Source organism: Schistocerca serialis, chromosome 7, assembly GCF_023864345.2.
Source record: "Schistocerca serialis cubense isolate TAMUIC-IGC-003099 chromosome 7, iqSchSeri2.2, whole genome shotgun sequence".
NCBI lineage: Eukaryota > Metazoa > Arthropoda > Insecta > Orthoptera > Acrididae > Schistocerca > Schistocerca serialis.
In genome coordinates, this window is record NC_064644.1 from 175,473,666 (window position 1) to 175,500,211 (window position 26,546).

General features: G+C 40.0%; 1 protein-coding gene across 1 annotated transcript in view; it reads left to right on the forward strand.

The window, feature by feature from the left end:
• The window catches only part of LOC126412249 (nose resistant to fluoxetine protein 6-like), a 385,456-nt gene that overhangs the window by 316,178 nt on the left and 42,732 nt on the right, over nucleotides 1–26,546 (forward strand). The window contains exon 10 of the mRNA XM_050081747.1: nucleotides 23,390–23,522. Coding sequence (XP_049937704.1) covers nucleotides 23,390–23,522 — 133 coding nt within the window. The remainder of the gene's footprint in view (nucleotides 1–23,389; nucleotides 23,523–26,546) is intronic.

The following is a 26,546-nucleotide window of genomic DNA, read 5'->3' on the forward strand; positions in this document are numbered from 1 at the left end:
ATGATACTACTTGGAGACACTGTATTCTTGCACAAATGCATCAATGGGGCTTCCGTGGCCGCCTCCCGATTTTCATTCGGTCTTTCCTGTCTCAGCGGTTTTTTCGAACCCGCGTTGGTAACACACTGTCTGATCGCTTTGAGCAAGAGAACGGTGTCCCCCAGGGCAGTGTTTTAAGCGTTACCCTCTTTGCCATAGCCATCAACAGTATAACGTCTACAGTGAGGAGTCCAGCACAGTGCTCCTCATTTGTGGACGACTTTGCTGTTTTCTGTTCCTCCTCCAGTGTTGCAACCGTGAGCCGTCAGTTGCGGCTAACAGTGCGGCGGTTAGAGGAGTGGGCTGCAAAGACGAGTTTTCGGTTTTCTGCCGATAAGTGTGTTTGTGTTCATTTTACTCGTTCTCGTCATCTTTTTACTTTGCCTGCCTTGCATATGGGGGATACTGTCCTACATTTTAGAGACACAGTGCGGTTTCTGGGCCTAATTTTTGACTCCAGGTTGTCATGGCTGCCACACCTACGTGACTTGAAAGCCAGAACGCTGAAGGCACTGAACATCCTCAAGTGCCTCAGCCACAGGTCTTGGGGCACGGACAGGGCGCGTCTCCTTCAGTTTTATGGAGCTTTTGTGCGTTCACGGCTGGACTATGGGTGCACAGTATATGGGTCAGCGAGGCCATCTTATTTGCGGATCCTTGACGCTGTTCACCATGCTGGGATCCGACTGGCCACAGGTGCTTATCGGACCAGTCCCGTACCTAGCCTCTGTGCTGAGTCTGGCGAATCGCCACTTACCAACCGGCGGCAGCTCCTGCTGGTGCGCCAGGCTTGTAAGTTTCTTGCAGCTCCCAGATCGCCTGCTCACCATCTTGTTGCCCATCCACCTCTGAACCGCCTTTTTTCCCGCCGTCCCCGGGCTACGTTGCCGTTTGGGATCCGTGTGCAACGTGTACTAGAGTCCCTCGGTGTGGAGTCTGTACAACCCCAAATCCAAGGTTTTAACCGCCTGCCACCCTGGTTACTGAAGAGGCCCGGAGTGATTTTAGATTTATTTCAGTACAAGAGAGATTGCACTCCTGCCACCGTTTTTAGTGCAGCATTTTCTGCCATTTTATCTGAGCACCACAACTATGTAGCTGTTTTTACGGATGGGTCGAAACAAGGGGATTCTGTTGGTTGCTCAGTTGTTTTTCCATATCGTGTCCTCAAGGTCCGACTGCCTCAGACTTTTACTGTCTTTGATGCAGAATTATTTGCGATCTTGCGGGCACTGGAGCACATGAGACATTCTTCCTCTCCTAAATTTCTTATCTGTTCCGATTCACTCAGTGCCCTTCACTCATTGCAACGTTTGTATCCTGCAGACAAAATTGTCCAGACCATCCAGGATGCCCTCCTCCGACTACAGCGACTGGGGAAGGTTGTAGCTTTCTGCTAGGTTCCGGGGCATGTTGGCATTGCTGGGAATGAAAGGGCAGATCTCGCAGCCAAGGAGGCGTGTCTCGCCCCACAAGTATCTCAGTGTGCTATCCCCTTGCACACACTCACCTCGCTGTTGAGCTCACGGGTCATGCGTCGGTGGGTGGATGAGTGGCTGGAAGTGACTGACAATAAGCTCCATATAGTCAAGCCTACAACGCGTGTGTGGTGTACTTCCTTTCAGCCCCATCGACGGGACGAGGTTCTCCTCACTCGGCTTCGAATAGGCTACAACCCTATGACGCACCGCTTCCTGCTCCGGCGAGAGGACCCTCCAATGTGTGGTGCTTGCGGCGTCCAGGTCACTGTGCGCCACGTTTTATTGGATTGCGTTTTATTTTCTGACCAGCGGGTCGCGGCTGACTTGCCAGCGGACCTGCCGTCTCTTTTAGGCAACACTCGGACGAATGTGGTTAAAGTTTTAAAGTTCTGTGCCCTGTCAAATGTTTTTACAAAGATTTTAGGGAGAGGATTTTAATTTGCTCACTGTGTGACAAGCTCGCCCATATTTCATGTAAGTGGCCAGCCAATAACAATTTCCTGTGACATTCTTGTTGCTATGTTTCCCCTTTCCTTAGGTTTTACTTTCTTATGTAGCATTTTCCTTCTTTTCCTGCTTTCTTTGAGTGTGTGCTTTAGTTTTCTTAGGTCTGTCCACATTCGTTCCTTTTAATGTGTGTCAGGGCGCTGATGACCTCGATGTTGAGCGCCCATAAGCCTCAACACACCACCACCACCACCATCAAAAAGTCAGTATAAATTTGATAACTTAATAAACCACGGAATAATGTAGATAGAGAGGTAAAAATTGACACACATGCTTGAAATGACATGGGGTTTTATTAGAACAAAAAAAAGAAACAAAGTTCACAAAATGTACGACAGATGGCGCTGGACAGCAAAACGTCAGTGACCGCACATGACAATCGTGTATAAAAGGAGCTGTAATGAGAGAGAGAATCAGATGCTCCAGCAGTCGCAGCATGTTGACGTTACCTGAAAAGGCGCTTTTAGTGAAGCTGTATTGTCAGAATGGGGAATGTGCTAGTTCAGCGTTACGTTCCTATCGCCATAGGAAGGGGATCCGAACGGATCAAGGTCCGTTGACAAATGCAACTGTGGCGAGAATGATTTCGAAGTTCGAAGCCACAGGTTGTCTGGACGATAGACCCCGTAGTGGTCGACCGAGCACAAGGCGTAATGCTGCTGAGACAGTTCAGGAAGAAATGGAGGCTGTAGCGGGTTCGTCTATGCACGGGGAAGTCAGCGCTCGTGCAGTCGCACGTCGCACCGGCATTCCATGCACTACTGTTTGGTTGGCACTTATGCGTACCCTCGAATGCTATCCGTACAAAATCCATCAGCATCATGAACTGTTACCTGGCGATTTAGTGAAGTGGAGGGCATTTGTGGTGTGGGCGTTTCAAAAGATGGCGGAAGATGACGATTGGTTGGGTAACGTGTTGTGGACCGACAAAGCTCATTTCACGCTCCGAAGGTCTGTCAAGGCCCACAACTGCAGAATTTGGGCTACCGAAAATCCTAGAACTGTCGTGGAAACTCCATTGTACGACGAGAAACTCACGGTATGAGTTGGATTTACCACATCTACCGTTATCGGGCCTTTTTTCTCCGAGGAAATGCGTGATGCTGGTTTTCTAACTGCTACCGTGACGGGTGAGAGGTACGCCGATATGTTACAGAATCGCATCATCCCCAGCCTGGCTGATATACACCTGCTGGAACGTACGATGTTTATGCAGGATGGCGTTCCACCCCATACTGCTAGATGTGTGAAAGATCTCTTGCGCGCGTCGTTTGGTGATGATCGTGTGCTCAGCCACCACTTTCGTCAAGCTTGGCCTCCCATCTCCCCAGACCTCAGTCCGTGAGATTATTGGCTTTGGGGTTACCTGAAGTCGCAAGTGTATCATGATCGACCGACATCTCTAGGGATGCTGAAAACAACATCCGATGCCAATGCCTCACCATATCTCCGGACATGCTTTACAGTGCTGTTCGCAACATTATTCCTCGACTACAGCTATTGTTGAGGAATGATGGTGGACATATTGAGCATTTCCTGTAAAGAACGTTATCTTTGCTTTGTCTTACTTTGTTATGCTAATTATTGCTATTCTGATCAGATGAAGCGCCATCTGTCGGACATTTTTTGAACTTTTGTATTTTTTTGGTTATAATAAAACCCCATGTCCTTCCAAGCATGTGTGTCAATTTGTACCTCTCTATCTACATTATTCCGTGATTTATAAGTTTTCAAATTTATACTGAGTCTTTGATCACCCGGTATATCAGTTCATGACATCCAGTCTTACAAATTTACTCTCTCTGATGGACACATGTCCAGATCCTCCGCTCTAAAAAGTCCGCCATCTCTCTCCCCACATCCACCACTGCTGGCGGCTCACCTCCAACTGTGCAATGCTATGCACTGTTCACATCCAACTGCTCAATACTACAATAGCAAATATTCCAACAATGCAACCAGTCACAGACTTCCCACAGCACAGTCAGTGATTTTCATATAGAACGCCACGTGGCGTTACCAACATAAAAACCTAAACAGCTTACTTACATAGCCCCCATGCTCCCCACAAAAAATTTTACAGATTGTTTTGGGCAGTGGCCACTAATGATTTGATAAAATTTTTCATAATTACGATAACAAAGATATCAAATGCACACACTTATTGTTGCAATGTTGGTCAAAAGCAAAAATTGTTCTCATAAAGATAGTCCTGATCATTCATCACAATAGTAATTACAGTTTTCTTTTCTTTTTCTCGAAGTCTGAGCAGTAAAAGAAAATGCACATGGAAGAAGTGGATTTCCATGCAGTCTTGAAGAAGTAGTGTTGTCCTTCCATTGGAAATACAGTGCTGTCTCTTGACATGCAGACAGGTAATGAGCCACAACAGAGCAAACCCACAACAGAGTCAGTCGAAGTTTTGAAGAATATTGGTAGGTTGGTCATCACAGAGCAGACCCACTGTAGTCCTGGTAGAGAGTATGGTATTGGTGGGCCATCACAGGCACAGACCCACTGAAATCCTTGTAGAGACGGCCAGCAGCCATCTGTTGCGACTGTGCAGGTGCACAATCACCATCGAAGAGTCTTGTGGACAATGTAGCAAGTCCATAAACCACGACTTGTGCACTCACAAAGCTTATGGAATTGTCCTTAGAACCAGCAATGCTATTAACCAGTCCCCTGCTGAATTATTAACACACGTGCAAACACTAACAGTCCCAACTTCGCACATATTGTGCATATACTATGACCAACAGAAATATGTAGCCGGCCGAAGTGGCCGTGCGGTTAAAGGCGCTGCAGTCTGGAACCGCAAGACCGCTACGGTCGCAGGTTCGAATCCTGCCTCGGGCATGGATGTTTGTGATGTCCTTAGATTAGTTAGGTTTAACTAGTTCTAAGTTCTAGGGGACTAATGACCTCAGCAGTTGAGTCCCATAGTGCTCAGAGCCATTTTTTTGAACAGAAACATGTGCAGCGAAATGAAACTTAATTTGAAGAACTGGTGTCTATACAATTATAAATTTACAACGTAAGAATACAATTACAAAGGTACAGAATACATCATTAAAGAACATAATAGCACAGATAACATTTGTAGTAATATGGGCTTTAGAAAACAATAGAAATATACATTAACATGAGTGTTACAGGAATTATGACATAAGTAAATACATAAAAGATCAGAAATGCTTTTGAAAATAATGTCTAAACATATTTACAAAGTAAAGAACATATTATTAATGCAAATTATATTTGAGGATAACAGTATTCCTCATCATAGTGAATGTAGCTTAGTATTAGAAAAATTCTACAACATAAATCTTATTAGCTAAGCACATAAAGACAGGAAAAACACAAATACACAAGGGTACACAAATACATAGCGGAATAACACAAAAAGAAAGGACAGGGTTTGTTTTCAGTGTAACATTTGATACTGCAGTCCAACCCAAAACTTCATTCCATAGATCTTTCCTCTTATTTCAAAACTTGCTCCCACAAAAAAAAAAATCCTATCCAAGCATGCTCTCTGTATTCTATTCATATCCTCTTTCAAAATAATTATTTCTCATTGTGCAATACTCATTATGGCCCAAATCTTTTTCATATAACTTCTCAATGCATTTCGTACACTTCATCACAACTCCCATGCTAACTTAAATCTACTGAGCTCAGATGCATAAACTACAGGATGAGGCTATGCAGCACTACAAAACAATTAACACAAACAGCAATGACAAAAAAATGCAAATTGGCAAAGCTAGCAGCAATAAATATAAATCAGCAAAGTAAATGCAACATTACAACTAATATAAGGCAATGTGCAGCAAACAAGAAAAATAAATCAGTAGTAAAACTGGCTTAACGAAGTAATACAAATTGAAATTCAGTAGACTATGCCTCGCAAACAGTGGCAGCAAATGCAATAATTTATATCTATACATGACAAACCCACAAGCAGATAAAAGAGTACACTAAAGGCAACAATGCAGATAAGGGAAATGTCAACTCATATCTTAATGTCTATGTCATTAAAGTGGTGCACCACAACAACTTATTCTACAAAAAAAATTACCACGTACTTGAAAAGGAATTAGCTATGCAGTTACTGTTATTAGTCCCTTCTTATTATTCTCTCCTTTCCAAGTGCTCCTTTTTTGAAGAATGAGGATTATAAAATTATTATTTAACAGATCTGTTGACAGAGAGTGTTCACATTAGCAAATGCATTTAATTTTATTTTATAAAACCAATGCTGCAACACAGCTGGAAACCAGATATCAAATGAAATAAGCAACTATGTACAAAGCAAACCATAAAAACATCATTCAATAGCCATGTGGCATTTCGTAAGTCAGAAGAAATTCTCTCAACTCTCATTGAAAGACACTTGTCATAATCAGGTGTGCAGATGTAAGACTATTTCCCATCAATTCATTAGCATTTCAGTAAGTAGCAAAGAACAAGCTCCAAAGTGTAATCACATGTTTCCAGGTAATGAGCGTGTCGTATTTTCAATGCTTTCTACAAAGGAATGTCAATAGCGAGGTTAATGGCCTCTTTTTTCTCCACCTAATGGCTTTTTCTCCAGGCAACTGGCACAGCTGGGCGCCCACAATGCATTACATCAAGGTCACTTATCTTTCTTACCTAAATGTTTATGACAGCAGTTGGCACTACAGTGACAGTCTCCTATAAAAAAATTTCACAGGTCGAGAATTTGCGTTACAAATGCGTAGAAACAAAATCCTATAAATATAACAGTGTCCAAAAAATTTTCGACAGCATTGTGATACATTCACACATGTACATACCTTTCATAACTCTTAAAGTACGATTCTTGGATTCCAACATCCTTTTTCACAAATCAGAGTCCCTAACCACTACTCATTATTCCTTACTTTATTACACATATACATATTTATCGACACTTCTTCAACATTTCATCATAATAAATATGTAGCATAATCAAATTCCTCATATAGCATCAGCTTATTGATCATAAACGCACCTCAACAGCAGCATACACATCGTCATCATAGTAACAACATCATAACAGATCAATCACGTTTCAAAATCGTCACAGCTTCTTTCAATGATTTCGAAACCTTCTATAAAGTCATCTACCTCAAACGTACTTCAAAAATCATGACACCTTACCAAATATGACATTCAAAGCTCTCATAGTGTCACAATGGTTCCGAAAAAATATGAACAGTTCACAAAGTACAGACAAAATACAATTTCATAAGTGTGAATTTATCCAACTGTGTAATTGTGTAAACATCTAGGTTAGATTAGATTAGATTAGTTTCTTGTTCCATAGATCTGTGCTGAGAAGATCCTTGTGGATGTGGAACATGTCAATTTTTTTATTTTTTATTTTTTTTATGAAAAGCTGAAATAACAACACTAATAGTATGAATATACATACAATACATCATTTGTTTCTATTAAAAAATTCGTCAATGGAGTAGAATAGTATGAATATATGTACAATACATTATTTATTTCTATTAACAAATTCGTCAATGGAGTAGAAGGAGTTGGCCACTAGTAAGTCTTTCAGGCTCCTTTTAAACTGATCTTTATTTCTAACTAACTTGCTGGCAAATTATTGAAGATGAGTGTTCCTGAGTAGTGGACCCCTTTTTGAACTAAAGTAAGTGCTTTTAAGTCCTAGTGCAGATCATTTTTGTTCCTGGTATTGTATGTATGAACTGAGCTGTTTGTTGGAAAAAGAGGTATATTATTTAAGACAAATTTCATTAAGGAGAAAATATACTGAGAGGCAGTAGTTAGTATACCCAGTTCTTTGAAGAGGTTTCTACAGGACGTCTGCGAATTTACTCCACAAATAATATGTATTACACGCTTTTGGACTCTGAAAACTTTTGTTTGACTTGAAGAGTTACCCCAAAATATTATACCATATGACATTAAGGAATGAAAGTAGGCAAAGTATGCAAGCTTTTTCATATTTATGTCGCCTATGTCTGCTAACACTCGAATTGCAAATACAGATTTGTTAAGGCGTTTCTACAGTTCTGCGGTGTGCTCCTCCCAACTGAATTTATTATCAAGTTGTAATCCCAGGAATTTAAGACTATCAACCTCTTCTATCTGCTCTTCTTCATAGTTTATGCATATGCTGGGTGGAAACCTCTTACAGGTTCTCAATTGCATATAGTGAGTCTTTTCGAAGTTTAATGTCAGTGAATTGGCTTTAAACCATTTATTAATATCCATGAAAATATCATTAGCATATCTTTCTAGAACTACACTCGACATACTATTTATTGCAATACTTGTGTCATCTGCAAACAAAACGAACTCTGTTTCTGGTAGTGTAACTGATCAGGGATCATTAATGTACACAAGAAAAAGCAATAGCCCTAAGATGGATCCTTGTGGGACACCACATGTAATTTCTTCCCATTTTGATGATGACTGATGACTTAATTCACTAGTCCCTTGCACTGACACCCTTTGTTTCCTGTTAGCGAGGTATGACTTGAACCATTTTGCAGCACTGCTGGTGACACCATAGAATTCTAATTTATTTAAAAGGATGTTGTGGTTCACACAATCGAATGCCTTTGACCAATCACAGAAAATACCTGCTGCTTGTAACTTGTTATTTAATGAATTAAGTACATTTTCACTGTGGGTGTAAATAGCCTTCTCGATATCAGAACCCTTCAGAAATCCAAACTGTGTTCTTGATAATATGTTGTTTATGATCTGTCACCAATGTACTAAAAAACTGTTTGTTTCTCTGTAAAATAATCAGATAGCTGTGTAATTCTGTGTTAGAGAAATGTGGTACTGATGTGTAAAGTTGTATAATCAAATATCATATTAGCTAGGGCTCCTGGCGCTCGCTACACGCTTAGCACACAAAGTAGGCGTGTACCCCGTCAGGATTAATATAATTATACCCTCAGGTGTTACAGATTACAGTAATCGAATGAAATGTATCACCGAAAACTTTCTTAGTATCTTTGTGATCCAAAAATCTTTAAAAATAAATGTTTTAAGTACAAAAATTTATCACTCAAATGCGTGTCCTGTAGCGCTAAATGTGCGTCTTGCCGTAAGATAATTCTGTGGAAGTGTCTTAGTTATCATCCTCCATAAGCTAAGTTCTGCAATAGTCAATGTACTTACCTCATCATAAACAAAAGTGAAATGTGATGCGTATAGGTGTCGTAGTTATTATGCTTATTGTCGTGATGAAGTAAATACTGTACTGTAACGCATTGTTGTGCTATGGAAAAGGCTGTCTCATTGTAGCTATGCCACAAAGTTACTACTAAAACATATTTTACTTTCCAGATTAATACAGAAAAACTGTGCAGATCTAAAACAGATACACCACAAAAGCAACAGTGTAATTGTGTCACACATTAGTAGCGTCGTGATATAATCGTGTAGCTGTCAAAGAAACCAAATGCTAAGTCATCTTTAATCTCACTGAAAGTATTTCAAATAAAGAATGTCTTTTCAAGTAAACCAAAATGTTGTATTAAAATCTCATTAACAGTATATGTTCTAAGTATGTAAGCCATATATTAGTTACATAATCATGCAACTAACAAGCAAGAATGTACAAATAACAACACTCTGTTGTCTGTTCAATATAACAATGCATTCGTAATTATTGTTTAAATAAGTTCCCTTTGTTCTTGACTGGATAATTAACTTCAAACATTGTTGCATGTTAACCGTTTCTAAGTCTGACAAAGCGTACTAGTAACGTGAAGTGAAAAGTTTTATGGCAAAGACTATGTTAAAAACCAGATTATCTTTCAATAAACGGTTTTACGTGTGAAATGTGGTGTAAACCTTTACTCTTCCTAGTACGCAGAGTTTCAACTTCAACGCAATTATCATGTGATATACGTCGGATTCTACAAGGTCCATTGTAAACCAGAAACAATTTGTGACTTAAGTGTTTCTTCTTATGTGACAATGAATGAGCTTTAACGAGAACTTTCTGACCAATATCTAGTCTCTTTGCATTTGCTTTAACGTGTAGTTTTCTCGCTTTGTCTGCAGCAGAATTTATATTTTTAATACCCAAATCAATTGTGTCTTTGTGTCGAAGTTTACATGTATTCGGAAAAGGTACAGGCTCTCTGATTCTGTTCGGTGGTTCTTCAATCTTCGGTACAAGAATAGGAGGTAAAGCTGTGGAGCCATGAGGCATTTCATTCAGCACAGTTTGAAATAAGTGTAAATATCTGTCCCAATGCTGATGCTTTCTGTGACAGTAAAGTCTGCAAAGCTTATTGATTTCTTTCATAATCCGTTCAGACGGGTTACAATGTGGTGAGTACAATGAAATAAAAATAGGTTTGATTTTATGATTCCTAAGCATACGTGACCAAACAGCAGATCTGAATTCCGATCCGTTATCTGAAATGACTAACGTGTCCAACTTCACGTAAGATATTTTTAACAAAGGCGTTGGATACAGGCCGTCCAGTGGCTTTACGTAACGGTGTGAAAGAAACAAATTTTGAAGTAAGTTCAACAGCAACTAGAACGTACGAAAATCCATTCGATGTTCTGACAAGGGGTCCCAAGTGATCAAGAGCAGCAAATTCTTTTAATTTAGAAGGAATGATAGGAAACAACGGAGCACGATGTGAGATGGTAGATGGTTTAGCTTTTTGACAAATTTTGCAAATAGACAAGACTCTTCGAATTCTCTTTTCCATAGCGTTAAAATAACAAGTCGTCGAAGAATATGATAACATTTTCTTGGACCAAAATGTGCGTAGCTGAAATGAGTGTACCAAATGAGCTTATTAACAAAATCGTCAGGAATGCAAAGAACCCATAGCTTGTCATCAACAGTGCAGCGTTTGAAGAGTATGTTGTTTCTAACCAGATAATAATGCCGAATCTGTGTGTGTGTCTTTTCATGCCATTTACTTCTGATGTCTTTTCAAATCGGATTTTATCTTGTTCATGAGCACTGTCCTTTAAAGATGTGGTGATGAAGTTTTCAAAGGCGACTTTCTGAGTGTAAAGAATACTGAAATTTTTCTCGAGTTTGCCTTCTGTGTTACTTTTCTCAAGCCCGGCGTCCTCAACAACGTTCTCCTTGCCGGGAATGTAGACTATTCTCAAGTGGAATTCTTGCAGATACAATGCCCAAAGTTTTAACCTGTCATGATTTAATTTTGAAGATATAAGAAATTGTAATGCATGATGATCACTGTATACTTTTACGTGCTTACCAGAAAGAAGGAAACAGAACTTGTTAAATGCCCAAACGATAGCTAAAGCTTCTAATTCAGTAACGGAATAACTTTTTTTTCAGATTTTGTTAGCAGTCGGCTAGCAAAAGCAATGGTTTTCTGAACAGTAGCGTCATTTTCTATGGCTTCTTGAAATAAATGGGCACCAAGACCGAATTAAGAAGAATCCGTGCTAAGGCATAAATCTTTTGACAGATCTGGGTAAGCTAGTATTGGCGCGTTAAGTAGCGATTCTTTCAAAGAATTGAATTCTAACTGTGCCTGTTCGTCCCAGTTCCAAATAGTATTTTTTCCAGTAAGCGGACAAAGTTTTGGTGTAACTAGAATTTGCATATTCAGAAAAGGACGGTAACAATTTATGAGACCTAGAAAACTGCGGAATTGTTATTTTTTTTTTTTTTTTTTTTTTTTTGTGGATGGCACTGGAATGGCTCTGATTGCTTCTAACTTTTCAGGATCCGGCTGAATGTCTTCAGAAGAAATAATGTGTCCCAAAAACTTCACCTTTGTCCTACCGAATTCAGACTTTTCCAAGTTAACTACAATTCCAGATTCTGCAAAAATACGTAACACACTGTTAAGTATGCGATTATGTTGTACCCATGAGGCTTCTGCTATCGGAATATCATCCATATATAAGGTGATGTAACGTTTTAAGAACTCAGGTAATATATGGAATTTAGCCCGCGAATGAATGCTGCCGAAGAAATGTTCAAACCAAAAGGAAGTTTCCGAAATTGATAACAAACGCCGAAACAAAGAAAAGCTGTGTGTTTCCTACATTTTGGATGAAGTTCGATTTGATAAAAGCTGGATCTGAAATCAATAGAAGACAACACTTTTACACTATTAAAATTTTGAAGAAGTTCTTCCAACGTTTGCAGCCTGTCTGTTTCAGGAACGATAATAGTATTGATTTGTCTCGAATCTAAGACAAGCCTGATCGATCCACTTTTCTTCTCAACAACGTGTAATGGATTGTTGTATGAGCTTACTGCAGGCTCAATAATTCCCTCGTCAAGCATACATTGTATTTGTGTTCTAACAAGATCCCTATAATGTGCCGGAATTACATACGGTCTAACACAAAATTTAGTATGCTCACGAACACGAAATTGGTATTGAAATCCCTTGATTGTTCCTGTTTTGTAAGCGAAAACTGTGGAATGTGCTTGTAAAATCTCAAAACGGCCCTGCCTATCAGTGTCATTACAATTCTCAATTGTTTGAATTTTTTCTGAATTAACTCATTAGTATCAAATACGCCATCGATATTATCCCTGTCAATACTTGCAGAGTGATTGTTAGTGTCAAGTTCGGTCGAAAGTTCCGAACTATTATCTAACAGGAGGTAAAGCCGACTAATTTCCTCGTCATGGTTTGAGAGCCAATATTCAAATTTCAAATCTATTGACTTACCTTCTTTCTCTAAACTTATTTCACCATCGTGAAAGTTTAAGATTGCTTTGTATTGATTCAAAAAGTCTACTCCCAATATAATTTCCGTCGACAGTAATTGAACGATAAGGAAGTCATAGAGAAACTGTGGCTTTGACAAAAGAATGCTAAATTGGTTTGTTGGCGTATATCTACAACTTTTCCAAAGATTGCACCTTGTTATTTAATCTTACGTAACGGAAGTGTGGGTAATCGTTCGATTTGTTGCATTTTCTAAAGGCTGTTTCACTAATTACTGAATTGGGACTGCCAGAGTCAAGTACTGCCATAAATTTTACGTCATTTACTGTAATGTGAATTACAGGATATTCAATGTTGTTACGTTTTATGCCGTGTTCCTGGAGTAAGATGTCCCTAATGTCTTCCATTTTTACGTAATTACTAGCCACGGCAGCTACGTCGTCAGCTTCATAAGTACGTTTTGTGGCTGCCAGTGGCGTGAGTCATTGCCTACTGTCTCTTTGTTGGCGCGCGTCGTTATTGGGATTAGGAGACCTAACTTTATAAGTTCACCTTGTCGAGAGGGCCCTGCCCTGTTTGAATCCCGCCAGTTCTGATGACATTCAGGTCTGTCGTTATGTCGGTAGTTTCCATAGTTTCTTTTTTGTTGGTCGTATGATGCAGAATTTCCGCCAGAATCGTAATTGCTCGGTGGACCGTTGCGTCTTAAGTTATTCTGTCTCCCTTGAAAATAATTATTTTGGTTCCCATATTGTCTGTTTCTCTGATTGTCTGTGTCATAGTCATTACCACGGAGAGGTGATCTTTCCCTGTGATTATTGTTACTCTGCCAGTGGTTGTCATATGGGTGGCGCCTGTTTTGGTCACGATTTGCGTTGTAAGAATAGCCTTGTCCTGTCCAGTTATTGTTTCTGTCGTCATGGAATTGTGACGGATCTGACCTGTAATGATTGGTTTCCTGTTTTCACGTCCCGCGATTGTCAGTGTCAATTTCCAATTCTTGTAACAGTCCCTGAAAAGCTTCAATGTCGTCTTTGCAACGTCCTGCCAAAATAATATGTCGTAAATGTTCCGACAATTTGATTAAGCATATGCAGATGAGTTCTAAGGGGCTGTATGGGTCTGACAGGTACTGATTCTTGTGCAACATGTCTTCGAAATATTTGACAAGACTGGAAAATTCAGACTGTTCAAAGAGTTTCATCATCATGATGCTATGTTTTACGCGATCTTGAGTAGCTTGAGACCAATATGCTGAGAGGAAGGCATGATAAAATTCTCCTTGACTGTGACAATCGTTAATGACCGATCGCATTCTCACAGCTGGTTCATTCTCTAAGCAGCCACACATAAATTCTAATCTGTGATCCAACGACCATTTGGGAGGAAAACATTGAGAGAATTGATGAAGCTACGCTTGTGGATGAATGTCGTTGCCAGAGTTCTTAAATGTTCTGAATTTTCGTGTAGTAATGAACAGCCTACAGTTAAAGTCATCGTGTCTGCGAGTCGCATATCGGTCATTGTTACGTCGTGTCGGCGGTTCCATCTCAAAATTCGGGCACCTTGCCAATTTCTTTCATAATTTCTCTTCCCTTGTTGGAGCGCGAGTCTCCTCTGAAATATGTAATTCTTGTATTACTTGTGCCAACTGATGCGGTACTTCCCGGATTTCTCTTTTGTGTTGCGTATTAATTTGATTCTGGTTTTGTTTGAATTTCCTAATTTGTTCGTACTCTTCTGTGCCATTAAAACTACCGGTCTTGTGTCATTCAGATTATCATCTACCGTCGTAGATAAATTATTTAGCTGATCCGAAAGTTCAACTACTTTCTCTGATAATGAACTTATTTCCTCCATGTGTCTTTCTGAACCAATTTTCAGACTATCTACTGTGTCCTTTAAGTTTTCCTGAGTTTTTGCAAGTTGCGTAACCGAATCGGTAGATGCAACTGAGACAATTTTACCCCGCAAGGTCTCGTGATTTTCATGAACAATAGTTTGCAGTGATTTTGTAATGCATTTTCATGCCGCGAAAAAATAAATTGAAAATGCTCACAAATTTGTGTTTTTACGTCATTACAGACTTTTTGACATTTCGATTCGATGTTATGTAACTCAGTAGTTAAATCTTCACGTGTTTGTTGAAGTGTTTCCTTAATTTATTTCTGATTTTGTTCCATTTGTTGCTGTGACTGTTTTTTATTTTGTTCCATTGCCTCTAACTGTTGCTGTGTTTGTCTCTGATTTTGTTTCATTTGTTGCATTAATTGCAATAACAATGTATTAGTGTCTGGAATCTGTTCCTTTATGCTTATTGGCAGTGCATTTGCACTGGCAACATTCACATTTTGAAAACCAGAAAATGTGTCTTGAGAAAAAGGTGAGGATGTAAAACCTGAATCTACGGTATTTGCTAGATTCTTTCGTATCATTTCGAGTTCCTGGGACGAGCTGTTGCCGACCGATCGATCGACAATACTACCCTGTTCACTAGCTGTTTCACTGTCTACATGATTATTTATTGCCTGGTCCATTTCCCTATGGACAATTACCAAATTACTATGTTGAACATTAGTTAATTCATTACACGGTGGCAGCTAAAGTTTTCAGATTGTGCACTGGAAAGATTTGAATGCTGTTTGAGAAAACAGACAGCAACGTATTTCCTGTGAAAGTGAAAACTCGTCTTGAAAATATGTTTCCTCATGAGTGGCAGAGACTTCGGTCCTAGGCCGATCTTCAGCTGCACTTAAGTGCTAGTCCTAAAAATATGTGATTGTGCTGATGCAAGATCTGTCTTCATTGGTGACATGGGCACAAAACCTGGGACTTAACTTAAAAGTCACAGGCAACCATAGTATCCCGTCAAAAATGAATAAGTTCATAATTTTTCGAAAAAAATTCTCCCATTCTGCTCGATGGTATTCCAGTGCCACATCAGAAAAAAATGAAGAATTTAAATGTAACATTACATGAGGATCTCACCTGGGCAGAAAATATTGTGTAACTTTACTGGTCTTTCATAATTCCTTTTACCTGGCTAGATTGGCTAAACAAAATAGACCAGTAATTTTGCTGTATAGGGCTTTAGCTACAAAGGATGGATCAATGATGTCCCTCGTTTAGCCACACGTGACTGCTTTCATGTCCAGCAACTAAGCTCGCTGTCAATAATGATTTTTTACTTGTGGCCTTGCAGTCAGTTGGCAGCATTGGCTAGAACTGCGAATTAATAAAATACTCGGATACATTAAATATAAAAAATAAATAATTAATTAATAAAAAGGGTTTTAATCTAATATCTGAAATTGATGTGTATGACAACGGAGGACTGTGTTGGAAAATTGTTGATTTATTCAATCAGATAATCAGAAATGAATGGAAACGTAATCCTACAATTAACAGTTGTAATATACTTCATGGACATATGTTCTGTATTTACCACTAAATGAAAGCCCTTTCGTTTTTTGCCGTATGCGTTCTTTTATTTATGTAACATTTTCAGTGGTCTGTGATACTTGTTTGTCTTTATATATATATATATATATATATATATATATATATATATATATATATATATATAATAAATGCTTATATGTTGCATATAAGTATGTTACTGTTTTAGGTTTGCTCGTTTTTTTCTCTTCTTTCTCAGGTTTGAAATAACATCTTTTGCACAAGATTCGTTACGTCAAGTTATCGTTTGATATTATTTACGATTTCCAATGTTGGTAATCCATGTGTGTTGTCCTGGGTACGTGTTCATTCGGTCTCTATTCTCTAACTGGCCGATTTCTGACATTTTCTTATCACATTTATTACAATAACTCATTACACTTTCCACTGTGTAGTGAACACAAGTTTGTTTACAGCGTGATATGTGACCAATTGTCGCTGTGTGTTTATCTTTTGTCTATTGATTGTGTTGTGTGTGTGATTTGAAATTCTTGATTTGTTTCGAGTATTTGTGTGTGTGTGTGTGTTCGTGTGTGTGTGTGTGTGTGTGTGTGGGAGAGAGAGAGAGAGAGAGAGAGAGAGAGAGAGAGAGAGAGGGGGGGGGGGACACGAAGATTCAAAAAATTATTTATTCTGGTTATGTTTCACGTTTCCGTTTTTCAATGTTTTTGTTTCTAACGTGATCAGGGCGTTATTGCTTATATTAATATGGTCATTAATTACTTTCTTTTTCATTGCCAGGGGCTCTTTGTATATGAAAGTTTTCCTGTAATGTCAGTTTTTTTAATTGTTCACTCTAATAATTTTCATGTCTTGTTCCACGTTTTACAAAGTGTTCAGCAAAGGCAGGATGCTATTTTCGTATATCCAGCTTCTTATATGTTTTTATGCCCAGTTTTGAAATTCCTGCTTGTCGTCGCCAGATATACTGATCCACATTCTTGCCATTCTAAATGTCATACACCCACTCCTTGGTATTTACCTGGTTTATCTATCGGTGTTTGTAAATGTGACTGGAGTGTGTTCCTTAGTCTGTAAGCAATGTGTGACCCTTGTTTTAGTATATCTGCTATCCTGTGTGTTGATTTGTGTTTGTATATTAAAGTGTACCATTTCTTTCTGTGAGTCACTTCAGGAGTGCTACTGTTTTGTGTTTCTGTATGGTTGTGTAGTGTTTGTGTTCTCTGCTTGTTTTCATTCTTCTTTAGCTGCGTTTTGATTTTTTGGTTGAATTCTTGTTCTGTACGCACATTATCACCATTGTTTGTGGCTGCGAGTTGTATTGTTTGTAGTTCTTTTTCACAGTTTTCTTTTCTGAGTGGGAAATTATTTAGTCCGTGTAAATTGGGTCATACAAACGCTAATTTTTGAGTCTACGGGTGGTAAGATGTAGCGTGTGTAATTGTGTCTTTGGCTGTTGGCTTTCTGAAGAGTTCAAATTTGTGCATATTGCTATCTCTCTTTATTATTATGGCGAAGAAATAAAAAAACAAAACTTTTGTGTTTCTTTTTCCATGGTGAACTGAATATTTTTGTGTATACTGTTTACATCTGTATAAAGTTTATCTATTTTCTCTGTTGATTATCTACCACACAGATTATGTAATGCACATATCTGTACAAAATAACCATTTTTGTATCCTTTCTTTGTGTTGACTGTATTGAAAATTGTGATTTCTGTAATTTTGATGAATATGTTTACTAATGTCTGCAGCTCGTGGTCGTGCAGTAGCGTTCTCGCTTCTCGCGCCCGGGTTCCCGGGTTCGATTCCCGGTGGGGTCAGGGATTTTCTCTGCCTCGTGATGACTGTGTGTTGTGTGATGTCCTTAGGTTAGTTAGGTTTAAGTAGTTCTAAGCTCTAGGGGACTGATGACCATAGATGTTGAGTCCCATAGTGCACAGAGCCATTTTTTTTTTGTTTTGTTTACTAATGTGTTCCTGATGTTGGTAATATCACTTTAACGCCATATTTTTATAAGTAAATTCCTTTTCTAGCTGTGATTCCTTTAAGGGTTTTGGTTATTTCATTACCATACTGTCTATAGGCACTTTGTTATGTGCCAGAAAGTATTCTTCAATTAGTGTGCCTCCCTGGGTATTCAGGTATACATGTTCTCTATGTTGAAAGAAATGAGTGATACTGTTTGTGGAATGTTTATGTGTTTTATTTCTGTTATGAGTGCATCTCCGTTTTTCATTATTCTGCTGCTCTTCACTTCATGGTGTTGCATTATGATTTTGTTCATATACCTTGTGACATGGTATGGTGGCACATTCTTGAAATTAATAACCATCCTCAAGGGAATAAGGAGTTAGTGAACCTTTAGTTGGCTTCTGAGGGTAGGTGTTTTTGTGTTCTTCTGTGTGATGTGTTAGATTTGGTTATGTGTATATGTCTGATGTCTTTGATATTGTTTTTTATGTATGTCTGGACTGTGCTGTGGATTAGATATCAGTTTTGTGATATTCTTAGAGGAGGTGAAATTTTTGTTTCTTTTATATATATATTGTTCATTATTGATCAGTACAGTGCTGTTCCTTTTATTAGCTCTTGTGACTCTGATCTTGTTAGAGTGTAGTTTTTCTTATAATTTATTACTGATGTTGCTATCTGTTTGAAAGTATCTTGCTTTGACATGATAATTATGTAGTTTATTTCTTTCTTCATTAGTTCTCGTGCTACCCCAATACTTACAGTGCTATTTCCTTGTTTCTCTTCCTCTATCAAGATGCTTTCTGTTGCTACAATCAGATTCTCTATGTAGTGGTTTTCTGTCTTTGTACTGATGTGCGTTTCAGACCTGTCTCTCATAGCTGTGTTTCTTTCTCTATTAATTCTGTATCTGTGAGGTTTATTAGAGTAATATTTGTAGTAGTGTGTGTGTTGCACTTTGTCATGTTTTTCATTCTGGCTATTTTCGCTAGTGAGTGTTCTAATTTTCCGTTTGTGTGTGCATATTGCAATGTTCTTCCTGTGATGCGTTCTTTATTTTGTATTTTGTTGATCACAATGGCCCCACCTCAGGTCTCATGGTCTGCAGTGCAATAAGCTACAACTCTCGTTCACCATTGGTATTTCTGGAGGCGACGCCATCCAGCTCTCAGTACGTGCAGAATGATGTCAGACCCGTTCTTTTTCCGTTATTGCAACAGGAAGGTGACGTGTTGTTCCAACAGGATACAGGATCGCCCACATACTGCCCCTCAAATCAACGAGCTCTAGTGCTCTACAAAACGTGCAGAAACTTCTTGGCCAGCATTGTCTCCGGACTTGTCTCCAATCGAGCGCGTGTGGGATATGATGGGACGAGAAGTGACTCGTGCGACACGTCGATCAACAACTCGTACAGAACTACGTGAACAGGTCGAGCAGGCGTGACATAACGTACCCCAGGACAGTATTCGCCATCTGTACGATCGACTGGATGCCAGTTAGGGCTGCATCACGTACTGATATGGGTACTTCAGTATGAATCTATGCCTGGTACCTCAGAACCACTTGTGTTATTGATATGTAAATGTAATCATTTCATGTACTCCACATGCACTGTTGCAACAATAAATCTTGATTGAATTGAAAACTTCTAAAAAAGATGTACTTATTTTTTTGGCAGTGTATCTACATCTGTATCTACATCTATATGGATACCCTGCAAATCACACTTAAGTGCCTGGCAGAGGGTTCATCGAACCACCTTGACAGTAATTCTCTATTATTCCAATCTTGAACAGAGCGCGTAAGAAACGAACATCTACATCTTTCCGTGCGAGCTCTGATTTCCGTTATTTCATTACGATGATCGTGTCTCCCTATGTACGTCGGCGGTAAACAAAATGTTTTCGCATTGGGAAGCGAATTTAGGTGATAGAAATTTAGTGAGAAGATTCCACCGCAACGAAAACCCTTCGTTTTAATTACGTCCATCCCAAGTTCTGAATCATGTGAGTCACACTCTCTCCCCTATTTCTGGATAATTTCTCGAATTATCGTGTAACCGAAGTTTAACGGATTTCTTTTAGCATTCATGTGGACGACCTCACACTTTTCATTATTTAGAGTCAATTGACAGTTTTCGCACCACACAGATATCTTACAGAGTTTTGCAATTGGTTTTGATCTTATGATGACTTAACTAAACGATAAACGACAGCATCATCTGCGAACAACCTATCACTGCTGCTCAGATTATCTCCTAAACTATTTATATAGATAAGGAACAGCAGAGGGCCTGTAACACTCCCTTGGGGAACGCCAGAAATAGCATCTGTTTTACTCGATGACTTTCCGTTAATTATTACGAATTAGTTACTGTGAACCATGGCCTCTCTGACAGGAAATCACGGATCCAGTCGCATAACTGAAACGATATTCCACAAGCACACACTCTGATTACAAGCCGCTCGCGAGGTAGATTGTAGAAAGTCTTGTAGAAAACTATAAATACGGAATCAATTTGAAATCCGTCGTCAACAGCACTCAACACTTGGTGTAAGTAATGAGCTAGCTGCGTTTCACATTCACGGTGTTTTCTAAATCCGTGTTGTCTGTGTGCGGCGACGGTTTCTAAGCCCGTGTTGTCTGTGTGTCAATAGACCGTTCTCTCCGAGGTAATTCATAATGTTCGAACACAATATATGTCTCAAACTTCTGCTGCAAAGCGATGTTAATGACATGGGCCTGTAATTTAGGATTACTCCTACTACCTTTCTTGAATATTGGTGTGACCTGTGCAACTTTCCAGTCTTCGGGTACGGATCTTTCGTCGAGCGAGCGGTTGTACGTGTATATGATTGTTAAGCACGGAGCTGTTGCATCAGCATATCTGAAAGGACCCTAATTTGTATACAGTATGAACCGGAAGACATGCTTTTATTAAGTGATTTAAGTTGCTTCATTACTCCGAGCTGGAATATTTACTTCGTCTTCTTTACTGAAGAAATTTCGGAAGACTATGTTTAGTAACTCTACTTGAGCAGCGCTGTCGTCGATGGTATTTCCATTTCTATCGCGCAGGGAAGGTATCGATTGTGTCTGGTCGCTGGCATACTGTGAATGCGATCAGAGTCGCTTTCGATCTTCGGCCAGATTTCGTGACAAATTTTCGTTAGGAAATGTATTATAAGGATTTCGCATTGAAGCCCGCACTAAATTTCAAACTTCTATCAAAGATCGCCAATTTTGGAGATTTTGCTTTTGTTTAAATTTAGCATTATTTTTTCGTTTTTGCTGAAACAGTGTTCTGAACGTTTTTATGTACCAAGTTGGATCACCGCCGTCGTTTGTTAATATATTTATTATAAATCTTTCAACTACTGTCGACACTATTTCTCTGAATTCATGGCACATCTGGTCTACACTTACCGGTGCATTGTTAATTTGGAAGAAGCGGAAACTGTCTCTCAGGAAAATGTGAAGTGAATTTTTGCCAGCTTTTTTGAATAGGTGTGTTTTTCGTTTGTTTTTAGACGATTTGAATGTTACAATATTCAGTCTCGCTACGACAACCGTCTTGTCACTTATCAGTGTATCCGTTGTGATGCTCGTTATTAGCTCGGATTTATATGTACGTATGTTCAACGTTTCTGTCTAAACCACTGGATCGATTTCAATCAAACTTGACACATATACCGCTTACTGTCTGGAAATAATCGCTGCTGTGGAGGCAACAACCACCAGTCTATCAAAGGTGCAGCGCGGGGTGGGGGGTGACACAAAAGTGTTGCTCACGAAGCGCTACTACCCAGACTTTACTCATCCAGTATTTGAGAATGAGAGCACATAGTGACTTGACACAAGTTTTACACCTAACTTCAAACCTTTGCGAAACTTTTTCTCGCTGACAACCCCCACCAAAAGATGACAGAAAAGAAGTTTCGCGCGTGCTACACTTTCGCTGTTTAGGCAGTAGAGCTGCCACATCAGGTATGACGTTTTAATTTATTACTTCTTTTCTAGTAATTGTATTCGCGACATAATCATATAGCACTTAAGGCACAGCAATATTATATTATTAATTGCACAACACGTAGTTCAGGAGATCGATGTCATGAACACTGAGATGTGTATCAATGCAACTGCATGGCGAAATTCGCTAGACATACAAATGAAATATGTGCACAAATATGTGTGAAATATGTTAAATATGTGTGAAATATATGTGACATGTGTATATGTGGGCAAAGCCATCGATAAAATACTCGTAAACCCGTGGATCGATTTCAGCCAATCTTGATACACATCTTAACAAATACCTGGAAAGAAATACTATGGTAGTAATAACCAGCAATTTCCTATTGGGGTGGGAGCGATATTGTGGAGAGAGAATGGGGGAAGGAAGAGATAGGTACATATGAGGGAGGAGGAGACAGATAGAGAGAGGTGGAGGGAAATGGACAAAGGAAGAGAAAAGGGGGAGATGGGGCGTAGAGACAGAGGGGGAAAGGAGAAGGACTGAGACAGGGGAGGATAAGATGGACAGAGAGGGAGAGGTGAGGCAGATAGTGGGAAGGGAAGGTGGAGACACAGAGCGAGAGGGGGAGGAGAAAATAGAAGGGTGAGAGGAGACAGAGTGGAGATGGCTTTAATGGGGTGGACAAAGTGTGGAGGTAGCAGCAGGTGGACTAATACATTTAGAATAAATACATACATACGAAACACTAGGTACTCAACCAGTAAATAAATAAATGAAATAAAAATGTTCGGCCATTGAGCGACAACAATGCAGTCAGTCCTGAAAAAGTTGTAAATAGAGGGATCCAAATGTCGATCTGTGAAGCATTTTGAAACGAAATATTACGTTGCTCACTAGATTCTATGATCAAAAATATATCTCATTTATGGCAGGGTTGACTGTCAGAGGTCCGTCATTGATCCAAGCGCTATTGACCATGTCATGCTGACACAGACAACAGCATCCCTTCCATCCTCCCCCCCTCCCCCCCCCCCCCACCCCAACCAACCAACCAGGCAATAGTGTACTTAGAACTACGTATGAAAGCATAGTGGAATTTGCGTTTTTCAGCCTTTATCGGCCAAATTGACGATTTACAAGTTTTTATGTTTGGCAGCCGACCTGTCAGTTAGACCACTTGGCTACAGAGTCATAGCCTTCTGTGCGAAGTATTAGTTACTAAAACTTCTGCTGATCACGATTATAAATCTTAAGAACAGCAGTTATTGTGCTGGTGTCAATATGTTGCAGTGAGGACGAGTTCGTGCGGTACATGTCAATGATTTACCTGCCGACGTACTCGAGAATCGTGCCGTACGTCACTGGCATGGCCGTCGGCTGGGTACTCTTCAGCACCAGAGACAACAAATGCGACGCTTCCTCGGTGAGTAACTGCTGACGCAAGGTGGCGATCGCGAGAAAGTTTGCCGCGCAGGGTAGCTGCGCGGTCTAGGGGCCTTGCCACGGTTCGCGCGGCTCCCCTCGTGGGAGGTTCGAGTCCTCCTTCGGGCATGGGTGTGTGTGTCATTCTTAGCTTAAATTAGTTTAAGTTAGATTAAGTAGTGTGTAAGCCTAGGGACCGATGACCTCACCAGTTTGGTCCCATAGGAACTTACCACAAATATCCAATTTTCCCCCGGGAAAGTTTCCGCTCCTCCTGTCCACAGCTTCAGTTTAGGCAACCGACACAGCTGAAATAAGTACACAATGTACAAAATACACTTTGACGAAGATTGTAAGAGTAATAGTAGATTTTTCTGAAATTAGTGATTGAGCTTTATTTCTAATGTTGGAAACTTATTTGCTATTCCAGTGACGAAACATGAGACTGTTGCTATACTCCTTAGTTTTTTTTTTCAATACAAGCTTCAACGAATTCTCAACATCGGTAGTGGACCAATAGGCTCTCCATTGTTTCGTCAGTAAGTACTTGCAATTTAGCATTACTGCGGAAAACTATTTCATTTGCTTGGACTTCGACAGGTAAGAGATGTTACATTGCCTATTCCATGGATAGTGCACCACAGGTCACAGGTGAAAAGCCATCGACGTTATCCCAGTTTTGTCATCCCAAGACCATTCCCTTTGCCACGCGCGACAAGAAAAAGGCTGACTTGCAGCGTGACAAGACCAGGGCGTCGTTTCTCCAGTTACGTCGAGTCAGTGGGACAACCCATAGTTCGTGATTCAGAAGCCCGATAGCGTTGTGCGCCTTTGCGGCGATTTCGAACAGACAATCAAAGCACAATGTCTCGCAGATTCGTATTCCATTCCACATCAGCCAGAGTTGTTGGCGACGTTCTTGTTCCTAGAAATGACTTGCGCGATACTTACCTACAGTTGGCGCTGAAAACAGTTTCTCGGACTTTTCTGGCCCTCAACACTTTCTGTGGGTGCACCAGTTTAATCGCTTGCCTTTTGGAATCTCGTCTGCTCCATGAATTTACCAATGGTATTTTGAGCAGTTGATTCATGTCATTCCCTGTTGCATCAACTACCTGCGCCATGGATGGTACTCTGGAGGAGCATTTACGATAAGTTCAGATGTTTTTACGACGCCTCCTGGAGAAAGGCCGTCATTGAAAACTGGAGAAGTGTTTTCTTTTTCTTTCCGAGAGTGCATTTTTTTTGGCTCATGTGCTTAGTATAATGAACTGCTACGTCATAAGGAAAAATTAATTAACTTGACTTTTGACTTTGACACAGATTAGACAGGTACAGCTCTTACACTCTCTTTTGATTTTTTGCCTAGACGCATACATTTTAAAAATTTTTACCTATCTAACATAAAAATCTGTGAAAAAATTAGACTGCTGCAAGGAGAGAACGAGTTAGGTACAGGATGAGTTGGCGGTAGGAGGTTTCCGTTTCTCCTGTTCTCGGGGAACGCCAGCCAAAGTCGGAGAAAACTGCTACAACTCGCGATGAAGACTCCGTCTTTCGAGGCAGCTAAAGTACTCACAGTCGCCGTAAGATTTTCTGGAAACACTTTCAGATTGAGAAGGTTGAACAACAATGGCAGTATGATATCTTCTTACTAACAAACTGGTCGCTTAGGGAAAGTTTTTAACTCACAACCTGACGGCGAAATATTTCGCGTCGTTCGGACAGTGGTAGTGGCAGATTCGCCCAGTGTTGTTAATTTGCGAAGAAATCACTTTGCACTGGATTGCTAAACACACTAATCATTTTATGAAGGTCCTGGGATCCAACGTCGAATAAAAGTTCGTAGAAGATATTTACCTTCCTTTTCACAAATTAAATTTTTTATACGTTTGTTTTTGTGGCCATCTTCCGCAGCAGCTGTTAACATCTGTTATTATAGGTTGTCTGTATTTTTTATTCTTGATATTTGCGATTGCAAGTTGTATCTCTGCTGCATTTCAAATTCCGTCTATATGCAAACTTATCTGACCCCCCCTCCCCCCAAAAAAAATTCGAATAGGCATTCATTATCTCCAACAATTACAAACGGCTTAGTTGCTCTTTTTTCACAACAAAGAGCGTTGTCTTCTCAATTATGGTAGCGTATCATCGCTAGTACTCGCAGCCGGAATATTACAATAATATTACATTAGGTAGCGACGCATATCTGATAGCCTCCAACCTGTATCAACATAATGGCATATAATGATTAGTGAATAGAAACCTTAGCTTCCGACAGGTGTTGCTAATATACATCAATGAGGACAGCTCAAATTGTGTGCCCCGACCGGGACGCGAACGCGGGGCGTCCCGCTTACATAGCAGACGCTCCATCCATCCGAGCCACCGAGGGCACAGAGGTTAGTGCGACTGCAGGGACTCACCTTGCGCGCCTCTCGTGGCACTGTGAGACTCACATTCCCAACTGTCCACAATCCACACTCGTACTATTCATAATACATATTTGCCCATTCACTCATTACTCGCGCCAGGCTAAGCTGACCCGTAAGAGTTCGGGCAAAGTGTGCGCATTCGCACAGAACAAGGTCAATGGCCGCATAGACTTTAACTATAAGAAGATCGTATCGGTTCCCGGAAGAACAGATATCATTGATGACTGTGCAACTTCTCTAGAATGAAATGATAATTAAATCGAAACCCTTAGCTATTCTCTGTGCCCTCGGTGGCTCAGATGGATAGAGCGTCTGCCATGTAAGCAGGAGATCCCGGGTTCGAGGCCAGGTCGGCGCACACATTCTCAGCTGTCCCCATTGATGTATATCAACACCACCTGTCGGCAGCTAAGGGTTTCGATTTAATTATCATTTCATTCTAGAGAAGCTGCACGGTCACCAATGGTATCTGTTCTTTCGGGAACAGATACCATCTTCATATAATGGCATCAAGTTTGTCTGGTCTGCAGATTGTGAACGAGCTTCTCAATGCTTCAAGCAACGCCTGTGCTCTGCTTCCTGTCTGGCTT